Source organism: Hippopotamus amphibius, chromosome 11, assembly GCF_030028045.1.
Source record: "Hippopotamus amphibius kiboko isolate mHipAmp2 chromosome 11, mHipAmp2.hap2, whole genome shotgun sequence".
NCBI lineage: Eukaryota > Metazoa > Chordata > Mammalia > Artiodactyla > Hippopotamidae > Hippopotamus > Hippopotamus amphibius.
Genome location: NC_080196.1, coordinates 27,194,381 through 27,217,594, shown reverse-complemented (window position 1 = coordinate 27,217,594; position 23,214 = coordinate 27,194,381). Strand labels below are relative to the sequence as shown.

The 23,214-nt window shown below is 41.9% G+C and overlaps 1 protein-coding gene and 2 pseudogenes across 1 annotated transcript; 1 reads left to right on the top strand and 2 right to left on the bottom strand.

Moving 5' to 3' along the window:
* Window positions 1-8,251: 8,251 nt before the first annotated feature.
* Window positions 8,252-10,190, top strand: LOC130830865 (methionine aminopeptidase 2-like; annotated as a pseudogene).
* A 3,873-nt stretch (window positions 10,191-14,063) lies between these two features.
* Window positions 14,064-20,995, bottom strand: IL17F (interleukin 17F). Its single transcript, XM_057700519.1, has 3 exons — window positions 20,969-20,995; window positions 15,741-15,946; window positions 14,064-14,328 (listed from the first exon to the last, which is right to left on the bottom strand). Exons 1-3 carry the CDS (start codon window positions 20,993-20,995, stop codon window positions 14,064-14,066), a joined length of 498 nt encoding a protein of 165 aa, XP_057556502.1.
* Window positions 14,569-14,718, bottom strand: LOC130832169 (U2 spliceosomal RNA; annotated as a pseudogene).
* Window positions 20,996-23,214: the final 2,219 nt, after the last annotated feature.

The window sequence follows — 23,214 nt, the reverse complement described above, 5'->3', positions numbered from 1 at the left end:
TCAGGGACTGTCAACCGGAGCACCTACACGTGGGCTTTCCAGCATGGCATCCTAAGGGGTAGCTGCCCTTCTTGAATGGCAGTTGGCTTTGCCCCAGAATGGGCATCCCCAGAGACCCAGGTGGAAGCTGCATAGCCCCTTGTGACTTAGCCTGGGAAATCATAGAGCCTGACAGAAGTGACCATATCTCTACCTGCAGGTGGCTGAGACTGGCTGTCAAAGACCAGACAGTTGACCAAGGTAGTGAGCATCCTCGGTGAAAATTGGAGGTAAATGAGGCTGTTGCTCAGAGATTCCCAGAAACCTGTGGGGAAGAGGGCCTGGAAAAGAACCGGCCTTCCTTTACACAAGCAAGATGAGGGCCATTACAATCTGAGGTGTTTATGGGAGCTGGCAAAGCTGGGAATCTATTGGCTACATTTCCAACGAGCTTTCCATTAGCTTAAAATTCTACAGTGGTGTGATCACGCAAATACTGAAATTAACATGCCCTCTCAACCACTCGCAGAGAGAATGATACTCAGAGAAGATTCCGTGGCTCAGAGATTCCAGTCCAGGCAAGGGATGCCAGGTGGATCTCCTACAGCAAGGCAATGTAGCTGAGAGACAAGGGGCAGGATGGCCACTGTGACTCTAGGAAGGTACTGAGTCTGTGCCTCAGTGTTCCCATCTGAACAGTGACACGAATAGTTCCTAATTGTAGGGTTATTATGACAAATGAGTGTGTGAATGTGTACAAGTTAGAAGAGGGTCTATCCTATTGTAACCATTCAACAAGTGTCAACTTTCACTGAAAAAGTTTGCAGTAGTACTGAGAATAGTAACGAATCCCTTGGTACTCATCTTCTGCACAGTGGGCATATTAAATCAATTCTTTTTTTATTTTTATTTTATTTTTTTAATTGATTAAAAGATTCTATAAATTCTATAATGCTTTACAATTTTCAAAAGTTTCACACACGTGATTCTATATAATCCCATAATAACCCTTTCCCCCCACCTCTATACTGCCCCTCACCCTGCCCCTCTCCCAACTGGTAACCACGAGTTTGTTCTCTATGTCTATGAGTTTGCTTCTTTTCTGTTATATTCACTAGTTTATTGTGTGTTTTAGATTCCACATATAAGTGATATCATACAGTATTTGTCTTTCTCTGTCTGACATATTTCACTTAGCATAATGCCCTCCAAGTCCATCCATGTCACTGCAAATGGCAAGATTTCATTCTTTTTTGTGGCTGAGTAGTATTCCATTGTGTGTGTGTATATATATATATATATACACCACATCTATGTGTGTGTGTGTGTGTGTGTATATATATACACACACACATACATATACACCACATCTTCTTTAACCATTCATCTGTTGATGGACACTTAGGTTGCTTCCATGTCTTGGCAATTGTAAATAATGCTGCTGTGAACCGTGGAGTTCATGTATCTTTTTGAATTAGCGTTTTTGTTTTTTTGGGACATACACCCAGGAGTGCAAGTGTTGGGTCACATGGTAGTTCTATTTTCAGTTTTTTGCAAAACCGCCACACAGTGGCTGTACCCAGTAAAATTCATTCTCATATGACGAGAACATGAATCTATCTAAATTCTCAAACCCAAAACATAGTACTTAGTGGATTTCACAAAGCTAAGCAACACAGAAAGAGAAAAGATTTCTCTGCTTTCATACTTAGTTCTATGTTCTGTGTGCTTTTAAACACAGTCCCCAGAGGCCAGGCATCCCATATGCAGACACAGTCAAAAGCACTTGGCTTTCTTAATGGGTCTCACTTGAGGTTTGAGGTGACCACAGAAGGCAGTCAGGCATTTGACAAGTGGTCTGTGGGAAATCTGGGTCTTTTTTCTCTTAGAGGTTTCTCAGGACCTCAGAAAACTCTTGCCAGATGGATTAGCATTTTCAGAATTTTTCGTAAATAGCACGTCCCATCCCAGGAGGCCTGTCACACACAGACCCCACTCCAACTTCAGCACACGCAGCCCATCCAGAGCGATGCCTCCCAGATCGGGTTTCTGTCAAAATCACAAGAATGTGGTTGTGGGAAATGGTTACATGGGTTCTGGTGTTGTCACCACCGCAAACAAGGTCTGGTCCTTGCCTTCAGGCCATGCAAAGGGCTGTGGTGTGTCACCGACAGACAGCATGTAAGGAAACCACAGAAGTAAGCCAGTGGAATAGGAAGTCTCTGAGTTTTGCGATAGCCACAACCCAGAACAACTCATAAATCCATCTGATGCATTGATTTACTTGACTTTGACAACAAGAATTAAAAGGTGAGAGCATTTATTCATAGGCCCCACTTAAGGGGTAAGTAAGACTACTAACAGCTAGTTAGAACTGGGAACTGCTCTAATGCTTTACATTTATTATTTCTTTTAATCCACACCACAATCCTATGAGGCAAGTATTATTATCATCCTCATTTTACAGTTGAGGAAACTGAGGCTCAGAGAAATTAAGTAACCTGTCCAATGTAGACAAAAGATATGAAAATACACATAGAAAGAATTTTAACATGGAAGGCAACTGTACATATATAAAAATACACGCTTCTGTCTATAGTGTATATATCACATCAAAAAGTAATTAAAGGGACTTTCCTGGTGGTACACTGGTTAAGAATCCGCCTCCCAATGCAGGGGACACGGGTTCGATCCGTGAGCCGGGAAGATCCCACACGCCTCGGTGCAACTGTAAGCCCGTGTGCCACAACTACTAAGCCAGGGCTCTAGAGCCTGTGAGCCACAGCTAATGAGCCCATGCACCGCAACTACTGAAGCCCATGCGCCTAGTGCCAATGCTCCACAACAAGAGAAGCCACCACAATGAGAAGTTCGCACACCACAATGAAGAGTAGCCCCCACTCGCTGCAACTAGAGAAAGCCTGCACACAGCAACCACCAACGCAGCCAAAAATAAATAAATAATAAAATAAATCTTAAAAAATAAGTAATTAAAACAGGTATAAGCATTATGTAATTTTTCTAAGCAAAAATAGTTAAAGGTTCACAAATAAAGAAATACCTAAATAAATTCTGGTTTGTCAATTTGAAAGAATAGTATGTAGCCACTAAAAATCATTGTGAGCCACATGGGAACAGAAAATGTATAAAATATAATGTTAAGTAAAAAATATAGATCGCACATATGTTGCAGTTACAGTCTTATATAAAGCATATATCTATGAGATGAATGAGCAGAAAAGAAAGCAAAATATTAATCTAAGAAAATACAGATTAAGTTATTTACAAAACAGAAAGAGACTCACAGACACAGAAAACAAACTTACGGCTCAGGGCCAGGGGAGGGATAAATTAGGAGTATGGGATTAACAGCTACATACTAGTTATATAAAGTAGATAAACAACAATGACTTACTGGATAGCACAGGGAACTATATTCAATATCTTGAAATAACCTATAATGGAAAAGAACCTGAAAAAGAATATATATACAAGAGGGTGAGTCAAAAATCATCCGTACTCTGGCTGTAGAATTTACAGAAGTTTTTTTTTTTTTTTTTTAATAAGTTTATTTATTTATTTAATTTATTTTTTGGCTGCATTGGGTTTGCGTTGCTGCACATGGGCTTTCTCTAGTTGCTGCGAGCGGGGGCTACTCCTCATTGTGGTGCACAGGCTCCTCATTGTAGTGGCTTCTCTTGTGGTGGAGCACGGGCCCTAGGCGCGTGGGCTTCAATAGTTGCAGCACATGGGCTCAATAGTTGTGGCTCACGGGCTCTAGAGCACAGGCTCAGTATTTGTGGCACACGGGCTTAGTTGCTCCGTGGCATGTGGAATCTTCCCAGAGCAGGGCTCGAACCCATGTCCCCTGCATTGGCTGGCGGATTCTTAACCACTGCGCCACCTAGGAAGTCCCAGAAGTTTTAATATAACCGGTGTGGGGATAATTTTTGACTCACCCTTGTGTGTGTGTGTGTGTGTGTATGTGTATAACTGAATCACTTTGCTGTACACCTGAAATTAACACAATATTGCAAATAGCTATACTTCAGGAACAAAAGTGATATGTTATTATTGTGGGATAATGGATGGCTTTTCCCTTTCGTAATAACACACTGGACAACACATGCGAGGTACTATGCTAAGCACCTTATACATATTATCTTATTCTAGGCTCTCAACAATGCTGTGAAGTAGACCCTATGATCATCCCCACTGTACAATTGAGAAAAGGGAAACACAGAGAGGTTAGGTGACCTGCCCAAGATCATTAGTAATTGGTGCAGCCAGTAAGTGCTAGAGCTGGCATTTTAACCTGGCAACTGGCTCCAACACCCACATGCTTAGTCACTATGCTGTGGTCTCATAATGCCGTGATGTGTGTACAATTTAAGAGAAGATATGAACAATTTGCAGGTAAGAGCATTTTCGTGTCCAAATAGGGGTCATTCTTTTCTTTTTTTTTTTTTTTTTTTTTGGTTTCAAAATATTTTCTCTTCACTACTGAGCAAAATTCTCAAAATCAGCAGCACCCCGTAAGTAGCTATTAGTGTGCCAGCAGTAGGTCACAATTTTTAAAGCATATACTTTACATAGTCCCTATTATAAAATTACAAGACCAAGGTCAGACACTTGCCCCTAGTAAACAGGGGTGTGTTTCTGGAAGAACCATAAGTAATGCTATTTGTAGATCAGGGGTTAATCCTGAGAACTTCCAGTAACCTATGTAAGAGGCATTTTAATCAGTCTTCATTTCCAGATAGGAAAAGATGCTGGTGAAAAAATACTGAGTAACTTATCCAGGTTTACTCAGATAAACTGATTAGACGATCAGGCAATAGAGGGTCTGTTATCCAAGAGACCAGAGTTTAAACGTTGGGGCTAATATTTACTAGCTCTTGTGACCTTGGGCAAGTAATTAATTCCACAGTTCCCTCATCTGTAAAATGAGGATAATAATATTTCCAATCTCCCACCACTGTTGTGAGGACTAAGATGCATGTAAAACAGCACAGTAGCTGACACACACAGCCAAGACTCAGTGTATACAAGCTGCTGTCACTGTCATCATTTTCATTCTTTTTAACAACCCTCATGGAATCATTATCTTGTGTAACTTGGGTCACATTAATACTCCAGACATGAAAAGTAAGATTCTGTTATAGACAAGAGGGCAGACAGCAGAATCAAGCAGTATCAGCAGTATTTTGTCTTGTGGAACTGAAAACCACAGCCACAGAAAGATAGAGAAAATGAAAAAGCAGAAGACTTTGTACCAGATGAAGGGACAAGATAAAAACCCAGAAAAACAACTAAATGAAGAGGAGATAGTCACCTTTACAGAAAAAGAATTCAGAATGATGATGGTGAAGATGATCCAGGACTTTGAAAAAAGACTGGATGCAAAGATCAAAAAGTTTACCAAAGACCTAGAAGAATTAAAGAGCAAACAAACAGGGATATGCAACACAATAACTGAAATGAAAAATACACTAGAAGGAACCAATAGCAGATTAACTGAGGCAGAAAGGCGAATAAGTGAGCTGGAAGGCAGAATGGTGAAAATCACTGATGTGGAAAAGAATAAGGATAAAAGAATGAAAAGAGCTGAAGACAGCCTAAGAGACCTCTGGGACAAGGTTAAATGCACCAACATTCTCATTATAGGGGTCCCAGAAAGAGAAGAGAGAGATAAAAGACCCGAGGAAATATTGGAAGAGATTCTAGTTGAAAACTTCCCTAACATGGGAAAGAAAATAGCTACCCAAGTCCAGGAAGCACAGAGAGTCCCAGGCAGGATAAACCCAAGGAGAAACACACCAAGACATATAGTAGTCAAATTGACAAAAATTAAAGACAGAGAAAAGTTATTAAAAGCAACAAGGAAAAAATGACAAATAACATACAATGGCACTCCCATAAAGGTAACAGCTGATTTCTCAGCAGAAACTCTGCAAGCCAGAAGGGAGTGGCACGATATGTTTAAAGTGATGAAAGGGAAGAACCTACAACCAAGAATACTCTACCCAGCAAGGATCTCATTCAGATTCAACAGAGAAATCAAAAGCTTTACAGACAAGCAACAGCTAAGAGAATTCAGCACCACCAAACCAGCCTTACAACAAATGCTAAAGGAACTTCTCTAAGCGGAAAACATAAGAGAAGAAAAGAACCTACAAAAACAAAACAATTAAGAAAATGGTAATAGGAACATACATATCAATAATTACCTTGAATGTAAATAGACTAAATGCCCCAACCAAAAGACACAGACTGGCTGAATGGATACAAAAACAAGACCCATATATATGCTGTCTACAAGAGACCCACTTCAGACCTAGGGACACATACAGACTGAAAGTGAGGGGATGGAAAAAGATATCCCATGCAAATGGAAATCAAAAGAAAGCTGGAGTAGCGATACTCATATCAGATAAAATAGACTTTAAAATAAAAAATGTTACAAGAGACAAGAAAGGACATTACATAAAGATCAAGGGATCCAGCCAAGAAGAGGAGATAACAATTATAAACATATATGCACCCAATATAGGAGCACCTCAATACATAAGGCAAATGCTAACAACTATGAAAGAGGAAATGCAAGGCAGAAATAGAGACACAGCTGTAGAGAACAAACACATGGACACCAAGTGGGGAAAGCAGGGAGGGTTGGGGGAGATGAATTGGGAGATTGGGGTACCAAATTGTACACTCTAAATATATGCTGTTTATAAAAAGAAAAAGAAAAAGAAAAAAAAAAGATTCTGTTATAAGTACCATTAAAGCCTATCACAAATATGAGAAGATGCAGAATTATGACTTGGTAAGTACAACCTCCCAGATTATCAGATTCACAATTATAAGGAACAAATAAAGGAAAATCCTCCATGTGTAAGTGTTTCTCCCCACTACCCTCCACCTGATCTCTCACTGACTGGAGGGATTCTGTTTTCCTGGGTACTCTTTAGGGAAGAAGGAATGGTTTTTGTAATCTCTTATGACACTTGGACATGCAAAGCAAGAGATGCAAAGCAAGACTTAGAGCTTCGGAAGCTACATTTTTTCCAATGATTTTTTTCCTTGGCACAAAAGAGGGTGCAAAAAAAAAGAAGAAAGTCTCAGTGTTTGAAAAAAATGTGTTCGTTTGTATCCTGAGGGGAGTCAGGCTGAACATGTACCTCTTCTGTGACTTATTGAACCAAAATGCTTTTCTTCCGATGTATAACAGTGAAATAGGCTACAATGAACATTTTGGCCCAAAGGTAATTTTTTTAACATATTAAATCTATAGCTTCCTCCATAGAAAAAGAGATCATTCTTGTGGTTACCAGAAGCAGGGGGTGAGAGGAGGGGGAACTGGATGAAGGTGGGTCAAAATGTACAAACTTCCAGTTATAAGATAAATAAGTACTAGGGATGTAATGTACACTGTGATAAATATAATTAACACTGCTGTACATTATATATGAGAGTTATTGAGAGTAAATCCTAAAATTTTTTATCACACATGAACAATTATTCTTCTATTTCTTTAACTTTGTATCAATATGAGATGATGGATGTTCACTAAGCTACTGTGATAATCACTTCATGATGTATGTAAATCAAACCATTATGCTGTATACCTCAGACTTACACAGTGTTGTGTGTCAATTCTATCTCAATAAAACTGAAAGAAAAAATCTGGAGCTTCCTCTACTCTGTTCAACTTTAATTTAAGGTGTTTAAACAATCTTTATAATAATAACATATTAACAATATATAGGGCTTCCTAAGTGGCACAGTGGTTAAGAATCCATCTGCCAATGTAGGGAACACGGGTTGGATGCCTGCCTCAGGAAGATCCCACATGCTATGGAGCAGTGAAGCCCGTGCACCCCAACTACTGAGCCCATGTGCCTCAGCTACTGAAGCCCACACGCCTAGAGTCCGTGCTGCCCAACAAGAGAAGCCACGGCAATGAGGAGCCCACGCACCACAGCGAAGAGTAGCCTCCCACTCGCCACAATGAGAGAAAGCCCGTGTGCAGCAACAAAGACCCAACACAGCCAATAAATAAATAAATAAATTTATTTATTTAAAAACAATATATAGATCGTTTGTTTAAACTACTTTAAACTATAGACGTGTATATAGAGAGTAAATGGAGAGTATAAATTCAGCAACCACGAAGAGTATTATAGCTCTGGTGTTTAAGCACTAACGTTGGCTGTGAAGTTTCCTGGGGCCAAGCAAAACAGGCAAAATAAGTTCTGTGCCTCTTGGGATAATGACTCCCAGTAACTAGGTGCCAACAATTTCCTGGGTACGCAATTGCCTTTCACATTTTTTGTTTCAATTACTTTACACTACTCTTTAAAATAGTTACCCCCACTTAACATATGAGGAAGCTGAGTCTCAGAAGGACTAACGTGCCCAAATTTGTACAACCAGAAAATAGTAGAACCAAGATTCAAAGTCACGAGCTGTCTAAATATTAAATGTATTTTTTTCCACCCCTTCTATGATTAAAAAAAAAACAAACCAATTTCATAATCGTCTTCCTCACTGTAAATCACAAGTGAAATTTCTCCCATGCAACATCATAAATATAGGTCACTTTTATCCAGGTTTGGGGAGGAAGAGAGAGGGGGAGAGAGAGAGAAAGAGGAGAGATTGAGAATGTGTTTTTCCCCTCAGTCAAGTCTGCATAAGTATGAACTGCATGTCAAAAGAAAAGGCTAGAGGTGGGGTGAAGAAGGAGTCGCCCTGGCTCAGTCCCTTGCTCTCTCTCGGGCAACGTGGCGGGTGCGGAGGAGGCAGCATCCTGCGGGAGTCACCTGAATGGCGACCTGGATTCAGGCGACAGGGAAGAGGGAGCTGCCTCTACGACAGTGGAGGCGGCCAAGAAAAAAAGACAGAAGAAGAAGAAGAGTAAAGGGGCTGGCACAGCAGGGCAACAGGAACCTGATAAAGAATCAGGAGTCTCAGTCAATGAGGTAGCAAGACATTTAGAAAGACAAGCACTGGAAGAGAAAGAAAGAGATGATGACGATGGAGATGGAGATGGTGATAGAGATGCAGCAACTGGAAAGAAGAAAAAGAAGAAGAGAGGACCAAAAGCTCAAACAGACCCTCCCACAGTTCCAATATGTGACCTGTATCCTAACGGTGTATTTCCCAAAGGATGAGAATGCAAGTACCTACCCACAGAAGATGCGTGAAGAGCTGCTTGGAGAACTACAAGTGAAGAAAAGAGAGCATTAGATCAAGCTAGTGAAGAGATCTGGAATGATTTTCGAGAAGCTGCAGAAGCATATCGACAAGTTGGAAAACGTGTTGTGAGCTGGATCAAGCCTGAGATGACCACGACAGAAATCTGTGCAAAGTTGGCAGACTGTTCACGAAAGTTAATTAAAGAGAATGGATTAAACGCAGGCCTGGCATTTCCTGCTGGGTGTTCTCGGAATAACTGTGCTGCCCATTATACTCCCAATGCTGGTGACACAACACTGTTACAGTACGATGGCATCTGTAAGATAGACTCTGGAACACATATAAGTGGTAGGGTTATTGAATGTGCTTTTACGGTCACTTTTAACCCCAAATATGATACATTATTAAAAGCCGTAAAAGATGCCACTAACACTGGAACAAAGTGTGCTGGAATGGATGTCTGTCTATGTGATGTTGGTGAGGCCATCCAAGAAGTTATGGAATCCTATGAAGTTGAAATAAATGGGAAGACATATCAAGCGAAACCAATCCGTAATCTAAATGGACATTCAGTTGGGCCATATAGAATATGTGCTGGGCAAACAGTGCCCATTGTGAAAGGAGGAGAGGCAACAAGAATGGAGGAAGGAGAAGTATATGCCATGGAAACCTTTGTTAGCACAGGAAAAGGCATGGTTCGTGATGAAATGGAATGTTCACGTTATATGAAAAATTTTGATGCTGGGCATGTGCCAATAAGCCTTCCAAGAACAAAACACTTGTTAAATGTCATCAGTGAAAACTTTGGCACCCTTGCCTTCTGCCGCAGGTGGCTGGATCGTTTGGAAGAAAGTAAATACTTGATGGCTCTGAAGAATCTGTGTGACGTGGGTATTGTATATGCATATCCACCATTATGTGACATTAAAGGATCACATACAGCACAATGTGAACATACCATACTTTTGCATCCAACGTGTAAAGAAGCTGTCAGCAGAGGGGATGACTATTAAACTTAGTCCAAAGCCACTGCAACACCTTTTATTTTCTAAGCTTTGTTGGAATGCATTATACCAGAATTATTTGCAACATGTTGTCTGTTTAACAGTGGACCTATGTAATATTTTATCCATGTTTAAAAAGGAAGGAATTTGATCAAAGGCAAACCATTGAAAGTAATTAACCAAGGAGAAAGCTTTCAGGACTTTGAAATGTTAACTGTTTGCCCTCTGTTTAGAAAATGCTGTAAAGCTCCAATCAGTTAGGAATGACTTATTCATTGTTTCAAACACCTGAGATGCTTTTCGGATATTTATATTGTCATATTCTTTTCTTTTTATTGCCATATTCTTAATTGAATGCTTGCTTTTAATGACTACATCCAGTTCTGCACCTATACCCTCTTGTATTGCTTTTTAACCTTCCTGGAATCCATTTTCTAAAAAATAAAGATATTTTCAGACCTGAGAGCTAAAACAAACAAACAAACAAAAAAACAGGCTATATGCTTTCAAGTTTCCATGTGGAAAGAAAAGTTCCTCTCTCTACACACTTACAGTGATGGGATTTCTCCATCATTCCCTAGGGACCTATGCTAGGGATCCGGGGGGCAAACGGATGCAGTGTGCCACCTTGTGAACTGGGAAGGACCTGCAATTTCCTGAAGGACAGTCAGCCTTGGAGGGAAGCTGTAACTCAGGGCCCCGGACTCCAGGGGGCGCCATGTGCAACGTACCTGGAGATTTGTGCTGGGGAGGTCCTTCCGCCCCGGCTCCCCGGGTCCTTACTAGAAATGCTATAGAACCAACATGGAAAGTCACAAACTTGGAGTCAGTGAACCTGTTTATGTCACTAACTACCCCAGTGACCTTGAGCAAGTCACCTAATTCCTCTGGGCCTCATCTGCAAATAAGAAAGGTCGACAGGTGGTCTACAGGGGCCCCTCCAGCTCTAACTACAGTGCATCTACCGCAGGAGAAATTGCCATCTCTCTGACCTTCCAACTGGCCTTCCGGTTTCCATCCCTTTTATACATGTACCACTAAAATTCTCTTATGAAATACAAATGTGCTCTTATCACATCTGTAATGGAGCATACAAAACCATCCACAAGGGGGCCGTCTGCCAACTGTCCTTTGCCTACTGCCATCTTCATTCATTCACTCATTTATTCAATCATTCTCTCAAGAAATACTTATTATGTATCCCCCACTGTGTCCCCAGGTCCACATTATTCCAGGCATATGCTGTTCCCCTAACACACCAAGCTTTTTTGTGCCTCTGTGCTTTTGTTTATACTGTTCCCTTTGCTAGGAATGCCCTTCCCTCATTTACCTCTAGAGCAACTCTTCCTCATCCCAGTGCAAAAGTCATCTCCTTTCTGAAATTTCCTGGTGAGCTATCATCCACTGTGTCATGGATCATGTCATCAGACATTGATCATGGTACTTAGCACATTGTTTTGAAATTACATGTGACCATGTGTCACAGGATAATATCTTGATACTTTCAGAGGCATAATTTTTTTGTTTAATATTTATTTTAACAGAATGTATTTTTGTATTTTTCTTATTCTATTCATTGTGGAAAATTTGGAAATTACAAACAAAAAAGAAGAAAACAAATCTATAGTCTTATCATTCAGTTAATCACTGTCAAATTTTTTTAGTTCTTTATTGGAGTATAATTGCTTTACACTGTTGTGCCAGTTTCTGCTGTACAACAAAGTGAATCAGCTGTATTTATACATATATTCCCATGTTCCCTCCCTCCTGCGACTCCTTCCCACTCTCCCTGTCCCACTCCTCTAAGTCATCACCCATCACCGAGTTGATCTCCCGGTGTTATGCAGCAGCCTCCCATGAGCTATTTTACATTAGGTAGTGTATACGTGTCAATGCTACTCTCAGAGGCATAGTTTTTTCCTCCTCAATGTCCTTCACCTCTGTGCTTCTCTAACCACTCAGATTGAGGCTTTTTGTATGTTCTACACTCAGGGTAAGGCTATTACTGCCAACATGAACAGGGAAAGGAAGATTCATTGCACAGAGTTGTGCACCAATATGGACTTGTGGGATTCACAGAAAACTTACGAAGCTGATGACTATGAGAGAAAATGTTTTTTAGATTCCAAGAGACTGAGCATTTTAAGTACAAACGTCAATGTTTATACCATAAGCAAAAGACTCTGAAACAAAGAGAAGAGCCCACTTACTACCTACTCCATCCCCAGCCCCACTTACAGACTATGTAAGAGTTGCCCCCACTAAACAGTTAGAAATAGGTGCTGGGCTCCTGCCCACTGCCCATCCTCAGGCCAAGTTGCAGGTGGGAGTGAGAACTTATGCCCCACCTCCTCTAGAAGGCAGCAGAACACCGATGTGCCCTGAGCCTGTGGTGTGGTTCACTGAAGGAGGAAATGTGGCGCATCTGGGCAGGAGAGGGACCAGTGAGCCTCTGAGTGGTAGGGAGACCAGAATCTGGAAGACCCTGTGTCCTCAAGAAGCATAAGAGATGCATGAAAGACCACCAGTGACCCTGGATGCCAAGGGACCACCTTGGCTCTAGTGACCAGGGGCTCTGCAGGTAGCCTCTACCAAGACCGTGCCCCCACCATGTGCATATCTTACTTTTCTTCGTGTGTCCAGTGGCTACCACAGTGGCCAGTAGATGTTCACTTTGTTAAGTAATATAGCCAGGAAGACGGAGCAGTGAAGAGTTACCAGGGAACATGAGCCCTGTATGCACCATTTTCCTTAACTCTCCTCCTAACCCTTACGAACCATTAATAATAGAGGAACTCTCCAAGGCATGGAAACAGAGAGGAGATTGATGGTTGCCAGGGGAGGGGTGGGGTGGGGCAGGGAATGGGGAGATGTTGGATGAACTGGATACACTTTCAGTTATAAGATGAGTAAGTTCTGGGGATCTAAGGTACAGCCTGGTGGCTGTAATTAACAACACCATATTGTATTCTCGAAATTTGCTAAGAGGGTGCAATATTCTTATCACACACACACAAAAAGCAGCTATGTGAAGGGATGGAGGTGCTAACGAACCTTATTGTAGTAAATACTTTGCCATATATACGTGTATCAAATCATTAAGTTGTATAACAAATTCACACCGTGTTATTTATCAATTATATTTCAATAAGGCTGGGGGAAAACTAATATTACCAAGATCACACACAAATAATAATTCTGACACTAGCACTCTGATGAAAGATGAAAAATAAAGGACATGTGTATAGAATTTCTTGATCTTCAGGTCCACAAGGTTCGTGAGTACAAGCTGAGACTGGAAACAAACATCTAAAGTATTTTTCAGTCATTAATACTTTATTATATTAGTACTTGATATATTAATTTTTCTCCTGGAATTTTATATAATCAATACATCATAAATACATGGACAGTTTCCTTACAAGTATAAATATCAGGCCAACCTCATTTACATTTAGGAAATGCTTAATAAACATGTGCTAGATCTTTATCCCCATCTTTCCCCCCCATCCCATCCTGCACAGCCCCTCCCACACACTCTTACATTGTGGTTATATTTCTTGCATATTGCGGAACAGAAGCCCATTTTACCAACAGAGCCCCCACCCGGTGACTGCAGGTGGGAGGTGGTCAATCATAGCACATAAGCAGATTGGGTGAGGGTCCTGCATTCTCCTCCACCCATTTTCAGGGAGATGGGACACTGGAATATCTCAGGACCATATTAAGATTCTGAAGCCCCTGGAAGTTACTATTATCTAATACAGAGATTTGAGAATCCCATGCAGATCTTATGAAGAGACCTGGGAAGTGGAGAGAATTGGGACCCACACAGGACTCATTGCAAAGTGCTGGGTAAGGAGGGGCATTTCTACAGCTTCTTCAGCTGAGCTGCTCTGCCGCCCTCAGGCCACGCGCATAGCGGACGACGGGGGTGACACAGGTGCAACCCACAGTCACCCGCACCTTCTCCAGCCGGAAGGAGTGAGAGCAGCCCTGGGGCTCCCTCCGGAGGACCAGGAACTCTTGCTGGATGGGGACGGAGTTCATGGAGCTGTCTTCCTTCCCCTCGGCGTTGATGCAGCCCGTGTGCCTGCACCGGGCCTCTGCGATCTCGGAGGGGAACCGGTGGGGGTCCCGGGTGATGCTGCAGGAGGAGCAGGGAGAGCTGATGGTGAGGTAAGACCAGGGGAGAAAGGTGCACAAAGGATGGGGGCCCCGCGGCACTGGGCGCCCACCTGCAAGGAGGCGGTGCCCGGTAACTCAGGACTGCAGCGCAAGCGCGGAGCAGACAGCTTGGACTCAGACGCCAGCCCCTGGCGGGTGCTTAACTCCCTAAGCCTCAGTTCCCTCATCTATAAAATGGGGTTCTCGTATTTCTGTCCCGTGGGATTGTTGCCAACACTCAATGACATGAATGCGTATGAAAAGACACGCTGTAAAACGTTGGCATTCCACATATATACACTACTAATAGGAAAAAAACATCAACTTGTACACTTTACACTTGATCTTAGCCAAAAGGCCGAGAAGCGATTGTACACTTTAAATATATGTCGTTTATTGTAAAAATAAACGAATAAATGCAGCTTATTGTACGTCAATTATATCCTAATAAAAGTTCTTTTAAAAAAAGTTGGCATTCCATAACTGTTAGATCTTTTATTTCACTAAAAAAAAGTTGGCATTCCATAAATGTTGGATCTTTTAGTTCATTTTCCTTTACATTTTTATTATTATAATCATCATTCATCCTTTGGTTAGAGATTGAACATCACTAGGAGATCCCCCAATGCACAGTCTACAAAGCCTGCTGTTTGGGAAAGAAAACCAAAGCGGGGGGAGAGGGGGGTGGCGATTGGTGAATCCAATGCCTTCTTTCAATTTCTCCCTCAATAGCCCCCTTGCCAGGAGGCATAAAGGCAGCAAAGCCAGTTCCAGCCAACTGGCCACCATACACACTCCCCTCCCAAGGCAAGCAATGTGGGCAGCCTAATGACCCCCTGACTATATTCTCACACTTATATTTAGAACATATAAATGAGTGCTTGCTATTCCAAGAACTTCCATGTAAGACAAAATCCCGAGTCTGTATCCTGAACATCCCACCAAGCATCCCCTTCCCAAACTGGCCTTTCTCCTCCACTCTGCCCTCCTCCCCACTCCTTGAAGACTGAAATCCAGTCTGAGTGGCCCTCTCTGAACTGGCTTTTCTGGTTCCCACTTATCCCTATGCAGAGACCATTATGTGGGCTGCTTTAAAGAGTCCTCTCTTCCAACACAGAAAGTTTGTAAATTCCAAATCCAGGGCTGCATGAAGCAGAAAAAGGCAAAGCGTCAATGAGTAGTTGGAAGCAAAATAGACCTTCCACCAAATAGGAGGACTCAGCCCCAAATAGCAAGAAAATGTGAGCTCGCAGGGAAAGTGCAATTTCTGTTTTTCACAGTGAGTGTGAGGACTATTATTTTTTCTATATTTTTGAAATTTTCTACTTTGTGGTTAGAATAAATTAACATATTTTTCAAAAGAATGTGGAGATCAGTCTCCTTGGCACCTACTTGTAATCCCAGGGGGAGCTGGAGCGGTTTTGGAAGTCGTGTGAGAGATGAACTCCCTGGCTCTGCCTGAGGATGCGGATGTCAACCCTCACAGTGTGGTCCTCGAGAGGAGGGCAGAGGGCAGCATCCCCACCTTTGGGGATTTTCCGAGCTGCCATCTCCCCCAGGAGGGTGAACCCCAGTGTCAACAGCAGCAGGGACTTGACCTGGAAATAGATGAGAATGCAGTTGGTTAGGGACTCTGGTGTCACTTGCTGAAAACAGGTGATGCTTCCGCCGAACAAAGCATCCCTGGAATGGGATCAGGGCTCCTCTCTGAACCTCAGTTCCTCACCTAGCAATGGGACAGTCATACATGAAGATACCAGGGTACCAACCTGAGAACTAAACTCATTAGCCTGGTGATTGAGCCCTCCACAGTCCAAGAGCTCCTGAACAAGGAGACAGAAAGATGTCGGGATCTGGGACTGGGTTTAAATCCTGACCTGGTCTCCTCAGTGAGCCTCTGCTTTCTCTTCTTTCCAGCCAGAGCATAACACTTGCTTTATAATAATATTCACAAGATTAAATAAAATGTTCTTTGTAAAGCACCTAGAATAAAAATAGAGGCTTAAGAAATTATAACTTTTGTGTTTATTTCCAACCTCACATCCGTGAATCCTCCATAAAACTCTTCGTCCCAGCCATCCCTCTACCTGCCCCACCTCTATCCATCCAAATCCTCCCCTTCCGTCAAGGCCCCACTCAGACGTGGTCTCCTCCAGGAACTGTCCCGAAAGTAGTTCAATTAGAAGTATGTTAATTACCATTACATCATAAAGTTTTTACCATCTATCACTCAAGCAGCCCTTCTTTATTGTTAGGACGTATAGTGTTTGCAGTTATACAGATCTACACCTAGTAGATGGTAAGTTCCTGCAGAAGAACATGTCATAGAACAAGGGTTCCAAATTACTTTCTGGATGAATGAAAGAACGGGTGAGTGAGTGAATTAACAAAACAATGCATTTAAATGAACAACATAGTTAAGCTCAATGCATTAAGGAAAACACCATGCAAAACCAACTATAGCAGAGTTCCAAAGATCCACGCTGATTGAAGGAAGCAGGGGCAGTAGGGATGCACAATAGAGAAATGGAAACTACTCTTTAGCTCCAGGATGCGTATTTTTTATACTTATGTTGAAATATTGGTTTATCTGGTGTTACAGGAATGCACAAAGAAAGAGTTCAGGGAAGACCTAACTAAAATAAAGTAAGAGCTAAAAATCTCTCCAGCTTCCCTTTCCTCCAACCCGTTTTGCTGACCCCGCGGTGACCACCGACCCTCACTGGGGATGGACAAGGCTCATCATTGACTCTCAACATAACACAGACCCAGGGCTGAAAGTGGGTTGCTTTCATCCGCCGGGGCTCAGCGTCGTTCAGGCTCACACCTTCCATGAGTTAGGGTTGGGAACGTGCTTAGACGTGTTGGTTTAAAGGACCTTCTTTTTATCTTTTATAGGTGCTGGAGGCAAGAAATGATGAGTAAGCAAAAAGTTATGGTATCAAGTGCTGTACGGAGGTAGCTGATACTAAGAAGTTGAAAGCAAGATTGACCCAGATAAGGCCAAATGAGGCTGACTTGCCTCCAGGTAAACAGCAAGCCTCTACGTTCTTCTCCCCTAATCGTTCATTCATTCAGCAACTCTTTCCTGTCTCTGGAGTGTGGTGGTTAAGGACACGGGCTCTGGAGTCAGAAGTCCTGGGTCCATACCTCGGTTCCAGGACTCTTACTAGCTGCAACTCAGTTTCCTCTGCCAGAACATGTGGGGAGTAAATGACAGGATATATATAAAGCATGAAGAGCAGGGCTGGGACAAGGAGAGTATTCAGTACAGGTACTAATGTTAAGTCGACATTGTCCTAATGATACACAATGGACAGGAAAGATGTGGAATTTGGCCTCATGTACCTTCTGTCTAGACAAAGCACTAGGATCCCAGCTGGTGGGATCTCAGCTCCCTGACTAGGCAAGTGAAAGCCCAGAATCCTAACCACTAGGTCACCAGGAAACTCCCAGCACCGTCGGTCAAGTTTTAAGAAGTCAAAGGATGCCTGCTTAGACAAGAGGGTCCTCAGCTTTCCGAGCATCACCTCCTTATGTTTCTTAAGTAAGTCCCTCCTTCGTGTTTCTTCTTTCCTCTTCTGTATCATATTCACTGAATCATCTCTAATTTTCATTACCGGAGCTTTAGAGTAACTGTACTGTGGGGTTACGTGATTCAGCAATAATGACCAGGCTGCTAATAAGTTGTTATCATGCACACTTACATTCTTAGAGTGTTATAGAAAATAATTCCACATCTCTTTAACCTCTGGATTCTCACAACTACCTACCCCTGCAGGGTAGGTAGACCTCATATTAGCTGTCCCGATAAGGCAGGTGAAGGAGTTGTGTCTGAGGTAGTGGGGTCCACCAGCCTGCTAGTCCCGGTCTGGGGACTCGAACCAGTTGTCTGTGGTCAGTGCCACGGCCATTGAAGACCGTTACTATTTTTATCAACATAGAGCCACCCACGGTGTTTCGTCTCAGCCTTGTTTCACTGGAGGAGCCAGGCATTTGAAGCCATGTGACAGCTGTGTCCAAATTGCATGAGTGTTATAGGTCATATAGCCCTTTAGCAGAAATCAGATGATGTGTGCAAATCACTCCAGTTTGCTCCACGAAGCTGTTGATCTGAAACTGCAGATTTTTAGTGGTTATGCAACACAGAGCAGGGACTCGGACAAGGTTCATGCCGGTACTTAAGAATGACACACAGCACAGCACTTCTCTGAGAGGTTCAGTGTATTTCACAGGCTCAGATTCTTCTATGCCACCTATGAGGCAGGTAAATGGACATCACTCTCTCTCTGTCCAATAGGAAACAGAGGCAAGAAAAAGCACCAGCTGAAGGTGGGCGGCGTCACGACACCAAAGTGCTCAGCTCAACCTTGTACTTACTCTACTGTGAACTCCCCTAAAGAGAACATCTGAACACCTGCCTCCTGAACTCACCGGGATTCATACTCACCCTCATATAGGAACGTGCCCCAGAACCCAGCCAGCTCCTAGTCCACAAGAATTTGCCTCACCTCCGTATTGAGGATGCCCTATGCGCCTGCACCTCCAATTTCTAATCCTATTCTAATGTCCTTTGCCCTGTCATGTTTCTTGCTGACAGTCCAACAGATTTCTTCAAAGAAACCAAAAATAGACATGGCTTTAGATCACAAAACTATCCAACAAATTCATTTGAACACAACGGCTTTAAATTCAGAAATCTTGCTTCTGTACCATTCAAGTAAAAGAATATTGTACTTGGAGCCAGTAAATCTAGATTCATGTCCCTGTTCTTGGGTGTACAGTATCCAGTGATGTTAAATCACTTCAATTCATTGAGCTCTTGTTCACCTGTACAATGGGGAAAGTAGTCCCAATCCAGTTCACTGGGTTGGGGGGAGACTCAGAGGTAAAAATAATTACATCATTAATATTAATATTTAACATTCTAATTGGAAAAGATACATGAACCCCAGTGTTCATAGTGGTGCTTTTTACAATAGCTGAGACATGGAAACAACCTAAATGTCTATTGACAGATGAATGGATAAAGATGATGCAGTATACATATATAATGGAATACTACAAAGCTATGAAAAAGGATGAAATAACGCTATCTGCAGTGACATGGATGGACCTAGAGATTATCATAGTAAGTGAAGTAAGCCAGAAAGAGAAAGACCATATGATATCACTTATGTGTGGAATCTAAAATATGATATAAATGAACATATTTACAAAACAGAAATAGACTTGCAGACATAGAAAACAAAAGTATGGTTACCAAAGGAGAAAGGGGGTGGGGGAGGTATAAATTAGGAGTTTGGGATTAACATATACACACTACTATATATAAAATAATCAACAAGAACCTACTGTATAGCACAGGGAACTATATTCAATATCCTGTAATAAACCATAATGGAAATTATGGTTTATTTATTCAGTTATATATAACAGAATCACTTTGCTGTACACCAGAAACTAATACAACATTGTAAATCAACTATACTTCAATTTTTTAAAAAAAATTATTGAATGCTTTCTCTATCCTTATTGGTTGTCATATTAAAATGGCCAAGTTAACTAAAAGCCATGCCTGCATAGAGCTGCTATTTCAGAGTATAGGTTTAGTCATTCTCAATGACATCAATTAATCCTTCCATGAGGGAGATACCATTATTACCCCCCTATGCAGATAAGAGGAATAAGAATAATGCAGGGAGAGGTTAAGTAACTTACCCCAAATCCCACATTTAGTAAGTGGTGAAACCAGGTCTGTCTGACCCCAAAGCCCATACTCCCTAACTACTGCACTTGGCTGCATTTCTTACCATCTTTAAAACAATATATGAATAAAACATAGTATTATTATCACCATATGCCATGACCTTTTATGAAATCCAAGCTCTTTTAAGTTGTATGGCTTGTAAACAGAGAGAAAAAAAGGATTATTTAAACCAATAATATGGTAAGTGATTTCCCAAGCCCTGTTTTCATGCTGCTGTATTTTAAAGTCTTCAAAAATCTTACCTAACTGCCAAGCAAGATTCTAGACCCAGGGGAAGTAGATTTCCATCACATTAACATCTGCCTCTCCTCCAGGAGGAAGGAGACAATGCAAAAATGATCCGCTCTCAGAGATGTGACGTGTTCCTCGCCTAGGAGCTATCCAAGTCATCACCCGGTGGTTTCACTCCCTGCATCCAGGGCACTCCTTGTCTGCTGGTCGTCCTGGGGGAATCATTACCCCTCTCGGGCCCCCAGCTTCCTCCGTTAAAATAAACATGTACAGATCCTAAAAGGCTGGCTAAGCTCCCCCATGAGATAAGGGCCAACTGAACTCTCTAATGGTGGCCACAGGAGAGACCGTGTCCAGTTTGTGATGCCAAGAACTTCACAAGCTAACATCAACTATGCCAGAGCCATCAGTAAAGAGCAATGGTTTTACACCCCCTTATAACTTCTGGTTATTTTTTCTTTTTCTCCACCAAACCAGGGTCCGCATTAAAGTCAGCTCTGTTTTTTAAAGAAATGATCCCCCACATCAAAGACCCCAATCCAGCATCATTCCTTAGAACTCTGCTTTCCTGAAGTCCTAGGGATGACTGTTCTGACACAGGAATGATCCTGACACTCACCACAGCCGTGTCACGCAGGACTGTCATTGTCGCTTTGCTCTGGTCGTCTGCTTCGTGCAGGAAGTTCCTCCTGTGCCTGTGTCGCCTTGTGTGTGCTGGTGTGGTGTCAACGAGAGTACCTGTCACTTTTATAGCAATCTCTGTCCTTGTTTCGATTGACCTGCTTACTGTCAAAGTTGTGGTTGCCCCAGAGTTACTGACGAATGTAGTGGGTTTTTTTCCTATTCCACTTCCTGAACGGGACCCTGAAAAGGAATGACGAGAAAAGGACCAAACCTTCCTCTTCTTCTACCCCACTCCCACCCCCACTGCCCTCACACTACAGCAGACTTCTTAACTTATGTATCACTGAGATGAACCAGGTGACAAACGGCTGTCATGAGCTTTCATGTTCTTCCACAAAAGGGCTAAGAACTCTAGTCACGCACCTTATGGTCTACTTTCCATTCACGCAACGTGAACCGTGATTTAAGTGGGTATGTCATCCTTCGAGGAGATCCGGTATTAAACAAAGGACTATCTTTAGCTCCACTTTATGAATGGAAAGACAAAACCAAAGAAACGAATGGCATCCATGAGAGATTCAGAAATTATATCCCCAGGCAGTTAGTTTCATGGTCTCCCTGAACTAATTCTGTTTTAACCCCATGGTGAGACTCCTCCCGGTGTTTAATAGATTGATAATCATTACTCATACAACATATAAACAACCACTATCTTGGCTATCTCTGACTGCAGATGATTTGGTTTTTTTAACCAAAACGGATTAGCAAGTAGAGCCTCTAAATGTGTAATTTTAAATGACCTGCAAAAATTAGTTTATCTTAGTTCAGTTCAGGTCAACATTTATTAAGCACATGCTGTATGTCAGGCATTATAGCCTAGGGACACACAGACATTTCTATTTTTTAATATGTATTTATTTATTTGGCTGTGCCCAGTCTTAGTTGTGTCATGCAGGAACTTCGTTGAGGCATGCAGGATCTTTAGTTGTGGCAAGTCAACTCTTAGTTGTAGCATGTGGGATCTAGTTCCCCAACCAGGGATCAAACCGGGGCCCCCTGCATTGGGAGCACAGAGTCTTAGCCACTGGACCACCAGGGAATTTCCCAGACATTTCTGAAATAACAATAACTTACTTTTATTTATGTCCATCAAGATCAGGTAAAATTACACATGCTCTGTTAATAAGGCAGGGAGCATTCTAGCAGGGTAAGTTTACTGTCCTCCATCACATGTTTGAACAACTTTGACCCATTTTCTTGAAATGTAGGAAATGAAGAGGAAACAGCTCTTGGGTTCATTAGAAGCCCCTCCAAGACTGATCAAAATTCTTCTGTGATCACAAGCCTTTCACCCATGTTTCTCCTCCACACGCCTGTGAATTCTTCTCTGCACCCCTCCTCCAGGACAATCAGAAGTGTAACCCCCCTAAGAAGACCTTCTTGACTCACGTTCCCTACCTCATTACTCTGTGCTCACCTTTAGTCTACCTCACACTTGCCTATATGTTTTAGGACGGTTCTCTGGGGTCTTCATGGATTGGGGTAACTTCAGTTCCCCACAATAATCTCTGCCAGCCTCCTTCCCTAAATATATATGCCCAAATATACAATCTAAATTAAGACAGTGTGTATATACAATGAAATATTACTCAACCATAAATAAAGAATGAAATAATGCCATTTGCAGCAACATAGATGGACCTGGAGATTGTCATATTGAGTGAAGTAAGTCAGGCAAACAAAGACCAATATCATATGACATCACTTACAAATGGAATCTAAAAAAAATAAAATATAAAGGTACAAATGAACTTACTTACAAAACAGAAGCAGAGTTACAGATGTAGAAAACAAACTTACGGTTACCAAGGGGGAGGGGGAGGGATAAATTGGGAGATTGGGATTGACATAGACACACTACTGTATACAAAATGGACAACTAATAAGGACCTGCTGTACAGCACAGAGAACTCTACTCAATACTCTGTAATGACCAATACTGGAATAGAATCTTAAAAAGAGTGGATGTATGTATATGTATAACTGATTCACTTTGCTGTACAGCAGAAACTAATGCATTATAAATCAACTATACCTCAATAAAAATTAATTTAAAATGAATAAATAAAGACAGTGTATTTTCTATGCATACACAGATTCAAGACAAGTCCCCTAGCCACCCTGTTCAGGTCAGACTGAAGCCCTGAGCCTGTCTTATAGAGGATTTTCAAGGCCTTACTG